At 45.7% G+C, this 11,837-nt stretch overlaps 3 protein-coding genes across 6 annotated transcripts in view; 1 reads left to right on the top strand and 2 right to left on the bottom strand.

Moving 5' to 3' along the window:
* Positions 1-2,285: 2,285 nt before the first annotated feature.
* On the bottom strand, positions 2,286-4,054 carry LOC107155139 (diazepam-binding inhibitor-like 5). The gene has a single exon (XM_048793316.1). It carries the CDS (start codon positions 3,379-3,381, stop codon positions 3,121-3,123), a length of 261 nt encoding a protein of 86 aa, XP_048649273.1. The 5' UTR covers positions 3,382-4,054; the 3' UTR covers positions 2,286-3,120.
* A 190-nt stretch (positions 4,055-4,244) lies between these two features.
* On the top strand, positions 4,245-11,341 carry Gemin4 (gem nuclear organelle associated protein 4). The gene is made up of 2 exons (XM_015501033.2): positions 4,245-4,384; positions 7,980-11,341. Exons 1-2 carry the CDS (start codon positions 4,375-4,377, stop codon positions 11,150-11,152), a joined length of 3,183 nt encoding a protein of 1,060 aa, XP_015356519.1. The 5' UTR covers positions 4,245-4,374; the 3' UTR covers positions 11,153-11,341.
* The window catches only part of Tlcd3a (TLC domain containing 3A), a 28,129-nt gene continuing 26,085 nt past the window's right edge, over positions 9,794-11,837 (bottom strand). For 2 of the 4 annotated variants that reach the window (XR_007343875.1, XR_007343877.1), the window contains 2 exons: positions 11,005-11,210; positions 9,794-10,006 (listed from right to left, as the gene is read on the bottom strand). The gene's annotated coding sequence lies outside the window, so the exon portion shown is untranslated. The remainder of the gene's footprint in view (positions 10,007-11,004; positions 11,211-11,837) is intronic. The other 2 variants (XR_007343876.1, XR_007343879.1) reach the window with 1 other exon arrangement.

The following is an 11,837-nucleotide window of genomic DNA, read 5'->3' as shown; positions in this document are numbered from 1 at the left end:
TTATTTTTAGTTGTAGTTGGACACTATACCTTTATTTTATTTATTTATTTTAATGTGGTGCTAAGGATCAAACCAAGGGCTTTGTATGTGCCAGGTGAGTGCTCTACACTGAGCCACAACCCCAGCCCCTGGGTTTTTCTTTTTTGTTTTTATTTTTATAGTGCTGGCGATCAAACCCAGAACCTCATATGTGCTATGCACGTGGTATACCACTGAGCTACTCCCTAGTTCAGAAAGGCGATTTTGTATGAGCTGGTCTTTTAAACAGATGAAGTTGTAAAGCAAGAGTTGGGTTTTCAGAGTAGTAATCACTTTGATTTTTAATTGACAGGTTGTGGAGTCTAGCCTGCTAAGTTCAAGTATGTCTTGAGGTTAAATCCAGAGATTTAGAATGGCTATGCTGCAAGAGTTCTCCTAAGTTAGATGGAGAGTTAGAGGTAATCTACCTGCCATCTTGGTGGAACTAACTAAACCATGGATGTTCAGACCTCCTTTATGTGACATTCTGCCTATCTAACCTGTCACACAGAGCCATTGTGGTTTGGCAGTCAATTTTCAGGAGGCCTTTAACTTGTCCTCTGAAATTCATAGTAACAGTTAATAAGGCTGGGCATGATGGTGCATGCTGAGACAAGAGGATTGTGAGTTTGAGGCCAGCCTCAGCAATTTAGTGAGGTTCAGCAACTTAGTGAGACCAGAACTCAAAAAAATATAAAGGACTGGAGGCGTAGCTCAGTGACTAAGCACCCCTAGTACCATTTAATCCATCTAACCTAGGAGAATTCTTGCAGCATAGCCATTCTAAATCTCTGGATTTAACCTCAAGACATACTTGAACTTACACTTAGTACCATTTAATCCCTAGTACCATTAAAAAATTAAAAAAAAAAAATTCCCTGTTTGGTCTAAGAATTCACAAGCATACCATATGGGAAATCAATAGGAAATGTACTCGAGCCTTAATGATCAATAAGTACCTATGCCTCAGACTGTTTGTTTGTTTGTTATTTTTAATACAAGGGATTGAACCCAAGGGTGCTTAATCACTGAGCCACATTGCCAGCCCTTTTTCACTTTTTATTTTGAGACAGGGTTCTGCTAAGTTGCTTAGAGCCTAAGTTGCTGAGGCTGGCTGTGATCTTCCTTCCTCAGCCTCCCAAGCCTCTGGGACTACAGGCATGAGCCATCACTCTAGGCTGCCTCAGACCTCTTTATAAGGTAACAGAGTCACATGGTTCAAACATCAAAACAATATAAAAAGATCTACAACAAATCCTGCTCCTACCTCTGCCTATCAATCCCATTTCTCCTGCTTCCTATAGATAACCATTTTTTTTTTTTTTAGTTGTAAATGGACACAATACCTTTATTTATTTTTATGTGGTGCTGAGGATCAAACCAAGCGGCTCATATATGTTAGGCAAGCGCTCTGTCACAGAGCCACAATCCCAGCCCTATAGGTAACCATTTAAGCAAATACAAATATATTCTTATTTTCTCCCTTTCCTCCACAAAATTTAGCACACTGTATACTATGAAACATATACTATGTTTCATCTTTTCTTTTTAAACTTAATCTTCCTTACAGTTGCTTCCTGTAGTCCTAATTATGGCACCTTTTTAGCTTTTCAGGTTCTATAGTAATTTACAAAATAGGATGGCATACCTGTAACTGCCAAACTACCCCATATTTTGGAGCAAGATATATTATTATTTGTCTATTGTTCATATTTAACATGAATCATGGTCCTCAAGGCATCAAAATGTGTTCATAATATCCTTGAAAGAAGAGAGAGTAGCATTCTATTCTACAGTGTGGTTCTTGCCCACTTCATAGTTAAAATAGTTATTTAGTCATTGGGCTGTTCTGGATATACTTTATTCTTAAGTAATGTACCTAGCAACTTGTAAATATATGAACAGAATATCTTAAAGAGAACTGGTGAGACTTGGTTTTCTTTGTCCTCTTAAGTCTTTATGGTTGTTACTTCTATTGTTAAATGGTCCCTCAGGGAGCTGACCTGATATCATTGTCTGTGAAAATGTCTTTTTGGTTATTGTGGGGTTTTTGTCCCCTTCACCATGGAACCCAGAGCTTTGTACTTGTGAGGCAAGTGGTCTTCCATTAAGCTACATCCCTAGCCCCCCAACAATAGTTTTTAAGGAAAAGTACTGGGAAATGCCATGCCACAGCAGACCTATTTCTCTGAAATGTCTTTAAGAACTCAGCATTTCATATCCTAGCCACTGGAACATGTTAGCATTGATGCCTCTATGGTTTTTTATAAGGAGTAGACACTGGGGCTGGACACTTTGACACTTGCATGGGTCAAGGGGTATATTGAGTGCTTACAACAAATCCCACATATAAATACTTATACATACTGTCCTACACAGGTTCCCAAGCAGGAACCAAGGTTTGCTACTGCGTAGTCCCAAGAAAATTTTGATTGCTAACACCTTAGAAGAGTCTTTCAGAGACTGGAATTTTGAAACCATCTGTTCCATTGTTTCTGAGATGCTGTGTTGTGATACATCAGTTACTTCACTGTGTCTCCAAAAGTTTGACTTCTCTCAAAACATTGACTTCCCCTAAGGGCTTGGACTTGACTTTCGCTTTCTGGAAGACAGAGTCCCTTTCTCCTCCCTAGTGTTAGGTTATCGGTGAGTTGGCATTCCCTGAAAAGATACAGGGTGGGGCCCCAGCCCCCTCAGAGACCAAGTCAGTGGAGAATGGTCACTTACCTCCAACCCAACCTTGGACATTTTCACAACATGATTCTCCATCCTCTTCCATCCTCTCTACTGCCAAATATCTACATATGCTGTGGGAATAGGAAGACTGGGAATGGCATTCAAAACTACAGAGAAAGCCACTTTGAATTTACCTAGAGGAGGGATGTCTTTCATACATTTGGATACCTCCCCAGGGCTGTCAAAGTCACTGAGTTTCTCTTTTCCTAAAGCAGTCACTCACTCTCTTGCAGTTTCAGTAATTTATTGATGTCTCAGCTAACCTAGGTACCCCCTTTCAGGACATTTCAGCCATCAGGGTCTTTTAAGAAGCCGATTCCTTACCAGAGGAGTTATGCTATTTTCCTTTTGTCTGTTCAAGTGTCCTTAACCAGCCTCATTTTTCTTCAGCTCTTCCACTTTGTCAATATAGATCCTCATGGCATCCATCTTGGACATCCCTTTGTTCTGGTTCCATGCCTCCCACTTTGCTTTAGCTTTTGCATCTGAGTCAGGAGGGGCAGCAATGTTGCAGTCACCCTGAGTGGCCTGTTTGTAGTAGCTGTATATCAGCAGTTTATCCTGGTCGCTCACAGGGCGTTTCAGCTGCTTGATCGCAGCACAGGCGGACTCAAACTCCACTTGCATATTAGAGTACCTGAAGCTGGGTGCTTCTGTCCTTCTAGATGATATCTGGTGCTAAAAGCTGGAGGGTGGAAAGTTGTAAACACATGAGGCTGATGATTAGATCTTGGGAAAAGGGGGAAAAGGAGACAATGTGGGAAGAACAGAGGACATTTGTGTTTTTTATGAAGTACAGACTGCAAACTAGGAGTCCACCGGATTGGATCGGCCCCACAGTGCATTTTCTGGGGAGGACTACCCATCAAAGTTTCAAAGGCCTCTGTGAGCCAAATGTGGTGGCACTTGCCTGTAATCCTGAGGCCCAGGCAGGAGGATTGCATGTTCAAGGCCAGTCTGGACAAATTAGGAAGAATTACTCAAAATAAAAAGGGATGGGGATGTAGGTCAGTGGTAGAGAGCTCCTGTGTTCCATCTTTAGGACCAGAGGGCGAGGTGGGGGGATGTCTGTAATCCCGGAAAATTAAGCAGTGGTGCTGCTGTCCTGAGGAGCAGTATGGTATGAAGAACATTGAAGGCGATTGGGTTTTTGTCTGTGAGGCTCAGAGTATGAGACCCTGGGACCCACCGCGAGGAGAAAGCCTCTGTGACCTGAGTGTGCTGGTTGGTGGGCAGCCCAGGAAGGGCATTCAGTGTGAATGAACTGTGTGTCGGAGCTACCCGGGGTTCCTGGCTTAGGGTGAATGCCGGGCCAGGAACTAATAGACCCCCTGCACACAGGAAACAGGACTGGGCCAGGGGACTGCGCAGATGGTACCGGCCTGTTGGCTGGGGAGAGGCCTGGGGCCGAGAGGAGGAGCTGTGCGCTTGACAGCCTCGGCGCCGCGAGCTGGTTGGTGAGGAGCGCGCGTGCGCGGGGAACAGCAGGCGGTCGGCGCAGGAGTGGAACTGAGGCCGTGGGCGGGGCCTGTGGCTCCGCCCATTGTGCCGTCGCGTCGGCGCGGAACTCGCTCCTTCGGAGGGGGAGGGGCGGCCTTTGCTGCCACCGGTGTCGCCGCCATGGACTTAGGTGGGTTCCCGGCTCCCCTGTCCCGGCCAGCCTCGGCGGCGCCCCTCAATGCTCCCCTAGGGAGGGGGTGTCCTTGCACACCCTTCCCACCGCGCACTCCCGCGCGGGCCCGGACCAAGAAAACCTCAGGCTGGGGAAGGATTTGAGGGCCAGGAGGTGTCCTTGGAGACCTGGGGTCGGGAGGCCGAGCTTTAGCTGGGGCTCCGCAGCCCTCCTCTTTTCTGTTCTGGCCCTCTTATCATGGGAAAAACCCGAGCGGCTGTGAAGCTGGATCCCCTGAAAACAGACGGGGTTAGTGCACGTGCTTTGGAAAACGCCGGTGACCTGGCCCCGGGAATCATGGATGTTCTTATAGTCTGATTTACTGAACGTGGACTAAGTTCTTAAGCAAGTGCCCCCACCCCAGGTCTCCTCTTCGTTAAAGCGGGGATGAAGACTCTGTCTTCCTAGAGTTTGGGGGAATTTTCATTGCGACCACGTGTATACAGTGTTGGGTACCGTGCTTTGTGCACAGCAGCGCTAACAGTTGTGGGGAGGGGTTACATCCGCTGAGGTGGCACTTTTTGAACCTGTGAGCAATTGATAGTCTTCATAGACAAGGCCTGGAAAAAGTGGTGAGTTTGCAGAGCAGATAGATAATCATTTGGCTCCTTGCCAAACCTCCCCTCCCCGCCGGTTATATTCTTAAGAAGATAAAGAGGGTATTCTGCGGGAGAGGGGCAGAATGTGAGGTACCCCCAATATGTGCCATTCATAGTCAGCTGTGGAGAAATGTGGACCCTGTCCTCAGCCAGCTTTTCAGTGGTGGAATGACAGCTGGAAGAGTTTGGAGCAGTGCAACTGTGGTGATTTCTGTCTCAGCCCCACTACTGTGGTTGTGACATCCTGAGCAAATTTTGTCTGAGCCTCAATGATCCCATCTCTAAAATAGGAATAGTAATCCTCAGAAGGATGTTTTGAAGATTTAAAGATCTTACACATGTACCACTAGCACAGTGCCTGCCAGAGTAAACAAACACTTAGTAAACATAAGAAGTGGACATTCACAAGTACCAGTCACCTATTAGTAATAAAGTACTTGTTTTCCCAGCTATTAACTGCTCCCAAGAGTTAGTGTCTGGAAGGCAGGTGTTGGGGCCCAAGCATCTGCTCAACTGTATTGATAGTGCAGTAAAATTTAATTTACAGTTATGAGGGAATGTATTTTGGGGTTCTGAAGGAGCAACCTGAGCCAGAAAGAAGGGCCCTAACTCTGAGACACCTTTAGAAGTCTGACTCCCCACTAGGAGCCAGAATGGATTGACTTCACAAGTGAGTTGCATAGGAGTGCTGATCCTTGGCTTTTGTGCTTCCGTAAATTGTTGGTAGGGCAAGGTAGCCTTTAGTTTTCTGGAATCGGTATTTTTTAAATTTTATTTTTAGTTGTTAATGGACCTTTATTTTATTTATTTATATGCGGTGCTGAGAATCAAACCCAGTACCTTACACATGCTAGGCAAGTGCTCTACCACTGAGCTACAACCCCAGCCCCTAGAGTCAGTATTTTTTTTTTTAATATTTATTTTTTGGATGGACACAATATCTTTATTTTTATGTGGTGCTGAGAATCGAACCAGGGCCTCGCATGTGCTAGGTGAGTGCTCCACCCCTGAGCCACAACCCCAGCCCCCTAGAGTCAGTATTTTTAATGCTGACTCCTAGACTGTGAAAATGGGGAAGATGTGCTACTGGGAGCATTAGAGACTGAGGAAAAAATAGCATCTCTGGGCCCTGGGAAAGGGAAGAGGAGTTGAGAGCACTAGTGAGCTGTGTTTGCACTCTGATTTAGTTATTAGGCCAAAGGAAATACACTTAATAAAGACCTATATCCTTCCATGTTTTTTTGTTTGTTTTTTTTTTGTACTGGAGATTAAACCAGGGTTTCTGAGATACACCCCATCTTCTCTATTTTGAGACAGGGTCTCAGTAAGTTGCTGAGGCTGATCTTGAACTTTCAATGTTCCTGCCTCAGCCTCCAGAGTCTCTGGGATTATAGGTGTGTGCCACTGTGTCTGGTGTTCTTTCATGTTTTTGAGTTGGGGAAGGCAAAGAATGGAGAAAAGATTCTGGTCCTACCAACAACAGAAGGGTTTTGGGGAGACCCAACATTTTTTGGGGGGGGTATATTGGGGATTGAACTCAGGGGCACTTGACACAAAGCCACATCCGCAGCCCTATTTTGTATTTTATTTAGAGAAAGAGTCTCACTGAGTTACTTATGCCTCACTTTTGCTGAGGCTGGTTTTGAACTTGCAGTCCTCCTGCCTCAGCCTCCTGAGCCACTGGGATTACTGCACCTGGCCAAGGGAGACCAACATTTAGGGCATGTTATTCAGGCTCCCAATAGCCTGATTTTTACTGTATTTTATTTAACCCTAACCTTCTCCCATGCTTCAGAGAAAGGATCAGGAGAAAATAGCACCAACCCAATGTCCAGGACTCAACTTGTACATTTTCATTTGATCCTCAATTATATCATGAAGACTGGGTTGTACAGGGGAAAATCAAAGAAGTTAACTCTTAGGCCACATCGCATTTGAATGTCCAAACTAGTATTTGACCCTTCCATCTACCCATCAGTTTCTGCCACAGAAGTTCTTAGGGCCATGAGTAACTTGTCCTCTGACTGGAAAAAGCTTCCGGGTGAACTGTTTCTCTAAAAGGGAGGAGAATGTTTGAAACCTCTTGGCAAGGCTGTGAGAAAAAAAGAGGAAAGGTCGGGCTTGTCTGATTGTTTTTGTGCCAGAGGCTTTGTGGCCTTCTTAGTCTGAATCATCACTGAGAAGTTGTCACATCCTATAATACACATTTTGTGGCCCCTGTAGTTCAGCGCTGTCTCTTTTTCTAGACCCTTCTCCCCAAATCTGTAGGCCTGCCTTTTGTGGGAGGGTCTGGCCTCAGTAGTCCAACTTTTCCTTTTCATGCTTTTCCTGAGGGATCTCATTTATTTTGGTTTTCGTTAGCCCTTCTGGGCAGATACCTTTCGGACTCACCTTGAGCTTCAACCTTGCATTGCCATTGCTGGAAGACTTCTCTTCCTTTATGTTCCATGTTAAGACTCCAAGTAACCAAGTCTGACCTTGTCTTCCCTCTAAACCTGTTCTCTCATTCTCTATTCCTTATTTGCTATAGTATCCATCATCCTTATAGTTCCCAGTGTAGACAGCTTGGAAGTCATTTTTTTATTCCTCAACTAAGCCCTAATGACTGCAGTGGCTTTTACAACCGTTCCTTTTTCTTCCTCTTCCACCAAGGTCACTGAAAGTCCTTATCCCTTCTAACCTTGATAATGACAGCCAGCCTAATAAGTGCTGCCTCTAAGCTCTGCTTACTATTTTGAAAACTTTACATTCTTTTTTTTTTTTAAAGAGAGAGGGAGAGAGAGAGAGAGAGAATTTTAATATTTATTTTTTAGTATTTGGCGGACACAACATCTTTGTTTGTATGTGGTGCTGAGGATCGAACCCGGGCCGCACGCATGCCAGGCGAGCGCGCTACCGCTTGAGCCACATCCCCAGCCCAACTTTACATTCTTATTTTTTGTCCTTCTGTGCAGGACCCTTGAATATCTGCGAAGAAATGACTATCCTGCATGGGGGCTTCTTGCTGGCTGAGCAGCTTTTTCACCCCAAAGCATTGGCAGAAATGACAAAGTCTGACTGGGAACATGTTGGACAACCCATTGTGGAGGCCTTGAGGGAAATCTCTTCTGCCTCAGCACATTCTCAGCCTTTTGCCTGGAAGAAGAAAGCTCTGATGATCATCTGGGCCAAGGTCCTTCAGCCCTGTCCTGTTAGCCCTTCTGACACTGAAATTCGGTGGCAGGAAGATGTGTTCTTCTCAGTGGGTAACATGATTCCTACTATTAATCACACAGTCCTTTTTGAGCTGCTCAAGTCCTTAGAAGCTTCTGGGCTCTTCATCCAACTTCTGATGGCCCTGCCCACCACCATCTGTCGCACAGAACTAGAGCGCTTTTTGGAGCACATGACTATTGATACTTCTTCCAGGGATGTGTCCTTCTTCCTCGATGTCTGGTGGGAATTGATGAAACACAAGGACAATAAGCAGGACCCCCTCCTCTCCCAGTTTAGGACAATGGCCCATAAGTACTTACCTTCTTCAAATGAGTTCTCTCATCCTCCAAAGAGGTTTAAGTCGGACCCAGATGTGTGTCCAACCATGCCCCTATTGGCCATGTTACTTAATGGACTGAAGCAAATTCAAGACAGAATCCTGTCCCTTGGGATGAAGTGTTATGCATTAGCCAACTTAGCTGACATGCTGACTGTGTTTGCACTGATGGAAGATGACCCTCAGGAAGTGTCTGCAGTCATGTATCTGGACAAACTGGCCACAGTGATCTCTGTGTGGAATTCAGACACTCAGAACCCATATCACCAACAGGCTCTGGCAGAGAAAGTAAAGGAGGCCGAGCGCGATGTTAGCCTGACCTCACTGGCCAAACTCCCCAGCGAAACCAGTTTTGTGGGGTTTGAGTTCATGCACAGTCTGCTGCAGGAGTGGGGAGAGGAGCTACAGGTCATGCTCAACAGCAGCCAGGGGACAAATTACGATAGCTTCCGGCTATGTGAAAGTCTGACTTCCTTCAGCCAGAATTTGAAGCTCTACCTGGATACCACTAGCTTGTCTAAGGAGGAGAGGCAGGTGGTCTCTGAGCTGGCAGAGTGCGTCAAGGATTTCCTGAGGAAAACCAGCAGGGTACTGAACAAAAAAGGGTTCAAGGATGAGGACATTACTGCCTCTATTGCCATGGCCATTATTGAGCAGAAGATGGACCGACACATGGAAATGTGCTATATTTTTGCTTCTGAGAAGAAGTGGGCCTTCTCAGATGAGTGGGTAGCCTGCCTGGTAAACAACAGGGCTCTCTTCCAAGAGCCAGACTTAGTTTTAAGGCTGTTGGAAACAGTGATGGAAGTCAGCATGACCGAGAGAGTCATCCCCCAGTCTCAGATCAAACAGGTGATCATCTTGATCCTGGAATGCTATGCAGACCTCTCTCTACCAGACAAAAATAAAGTCCTCTCAGGTGTCCTGCATTGCTGGGGGCGAAAAGGACTCTCTGAAAGATTGTCGGCTTATTTGGAAGGTTTTCAGGAAGACCTAAATACAACATTTAACCAGCTCACACAGAGTGCCTCTGAACAGGGCTTGGCTAAAGCTGTTGCCTCTGTGGCCCGCCTGGTAATATTGTACCCAGAAGTCACAGTGAAAAAGATGTGCAGCATGGCTGTGATCAACCTTGGCACCCACAGGTTCCTAGCACAGATTCTCACTGCCTTCCCTGCCCTTAGGTTCACAGAAGAGCAAGGTCCTAATTCACCCACCACTTTTTTGGTATCCTGCCTCAGAGAAACTGTCTGGACAAAGTTCTCTACACCCAAGGAAGAAAAGCAATTTTTGGAATTCCTGAGCTGCCTGATGAGTCCTGTGAAGCCCCAGGGGATTCCAGTTGCTGCTCTTCTTGAGCCAGATGAGGTGCTGAAGGCATTTGTCCTGCCTTTCCTGATGCTGCATGTTGAAGAGGTGGACCTCAGTCTGAAGATCTTCATCCAAACCCTAGAAGCAAATATGGGCTTAGAGGAATATTGGCTCCAGACCTGTTCCCCATTCCCCCTCATCTTCAGCTTGTGCCAGCTTCTAGATAGCTTCAGCAAATATTGGCAATTCCCCCAAGAGAAACGGTGCCTCTCTTTGGATGGGAAGGATCTGGTGATCCACATCCTAGACCTCCTCTGTGAAATTGTATTAGCCAATGCTGAGACCTTCTCCCCAGATGCCTGGATCAAGTCCCTGTCCTGGCTCCACAGGAAGATGGAACAGCTAGACTGGACTATAAGCCTGAGACTGAAGAACTTCTTTGAGGGCCACTTCAAGTGTGAGGTGCCAGCTACACTTTTTGAGATCTGTAAGCTTTCTGAGGCTGAGTGGACCTCCCAGGCCCACCCAGGGTATGGGCCTGGCACAGGGCTTCTTGCTTGGATGGAATGCTGCTACATTTCCAGCAGTGTCTCTGAGCAGATGCTCTCTCTTCTGGTGGTGGACGTGGGCAATCCTGAGGAGGTCAGATTGTTCAGCAAGGGCTTTCTGGTGGCCTTAGTGCAGATCATGCCTTGGTGCAGCCCCAAGGATTGGCAGTACCTTTACCAGTTGACCAGGAGACTATTGGAGAAACAGCTCTTACATGTCCCTTACAGCCTGGAATATATTCAGTTTGTTCCCCTGCTCAACCTGAAGCCCTTTGCCCAAGAGCTCCAACTCTCTGTGCTCTTCCTGAGAGCTTTCCAGTTTCTCTGCAGCCAGAGCTGTCGTAACTGGCTTCCTATAGATGGCTGGAGCCATGTGGTCAAACTCCTCTGTAGCAGTCTGACCAACCTTCTGGACTCAGTTAGGTTGATACAGTCGGTTGGTCCTTGGGCTCAAGGACAAGACCAGGACCTGACCCAGGAAAGCCTGTTTGTTTATACCCAGGTGTTCTGTCATGTTCTACACATCATGGCCATGCTGCACCAAGAGGTCTGTGAACCACTCTACGTGTTAGCCTTGGAAATCCTCACCTGTTATGAAACACTGAGCAAGACCAACCCCTCTGTTAGCTCCTTGCTCCAAAAGGTAAATGAACAGCGCTTCCTATCATCCATTGCTGAGAACATTAGCCCCAGGGAGCGGCGCCAGACCCTGCTGCAGAAGATCAGCAACTTCTGACTTGTGTAGGTCAGAAAAAAAGCTGGGCCACAACATGGTAGTTCTAGAGGGCCTAGAGCTGAGAAACACAAACTATAGTTATGTGAAATTGTACACAAGATAAAAGGTATATGGCAATAACAGTGTAAAGAAAATAGTTTCTTAGGTATTTATAACATACAGACTAATAAAATTCTCTTTTGAGTTTCATCTAGTCTCTTTTATCTAAGTGTGTATTTTTTTTTTTTTTTTAAGATATTGAAAGTCTCCTTTTTCAAGAGCCATTTCAACATTTGATATTTTTCATGAGCTATCTTGGAAAGGGTGGCAACTTGGGAAAGACTAGCCCTGCCTCTGCCTCTGCCTCTGATTGGCCCTGTGACGTGTGTCCTTAAGAGGCCTGCACTTTTGAAAAATGAAAGGACTGAATAAGAAAAACTTAAGTGTTAAGGGGATAAATCATTGACCATAAACTCATGGGTTCTACCCAGAGATCTGTCAGAGTCCTAACTCCCATCATTTAGCATGCTCAGAAGGGACTATGCTAAGGCCAGGTCTGGTGACAGCAGAGATGTGCTTAGAGGTTGGGTATAATTACTTTCTGCCTAAAGTAGTGGTGTCCTGGTTTTGACAGATGAAATCAGGGAACAGTGTGTGGAGAAGCATAAAACTTAGAATGTAAGATTTACAAGTTATTATTGAAGAA

This window comes from Marmota marmota, unplaced genomic scaffold (genome assembly GCF_001458135.2).
Source record: "Marmota marmota marmota unplaced genomic scaffold, marMar, whole genome shotgun sequence".
Classification (NCBI taxonomy): domain Eukaryota; kingdom Metazoa; phylum Chordata; class Mammalia; order Rodentia; family Sciuridae; genus Marmota; species Marmota marmota.
This window is presented reverse-complemented; position numbering and strand designations above follow the sequence as displayed.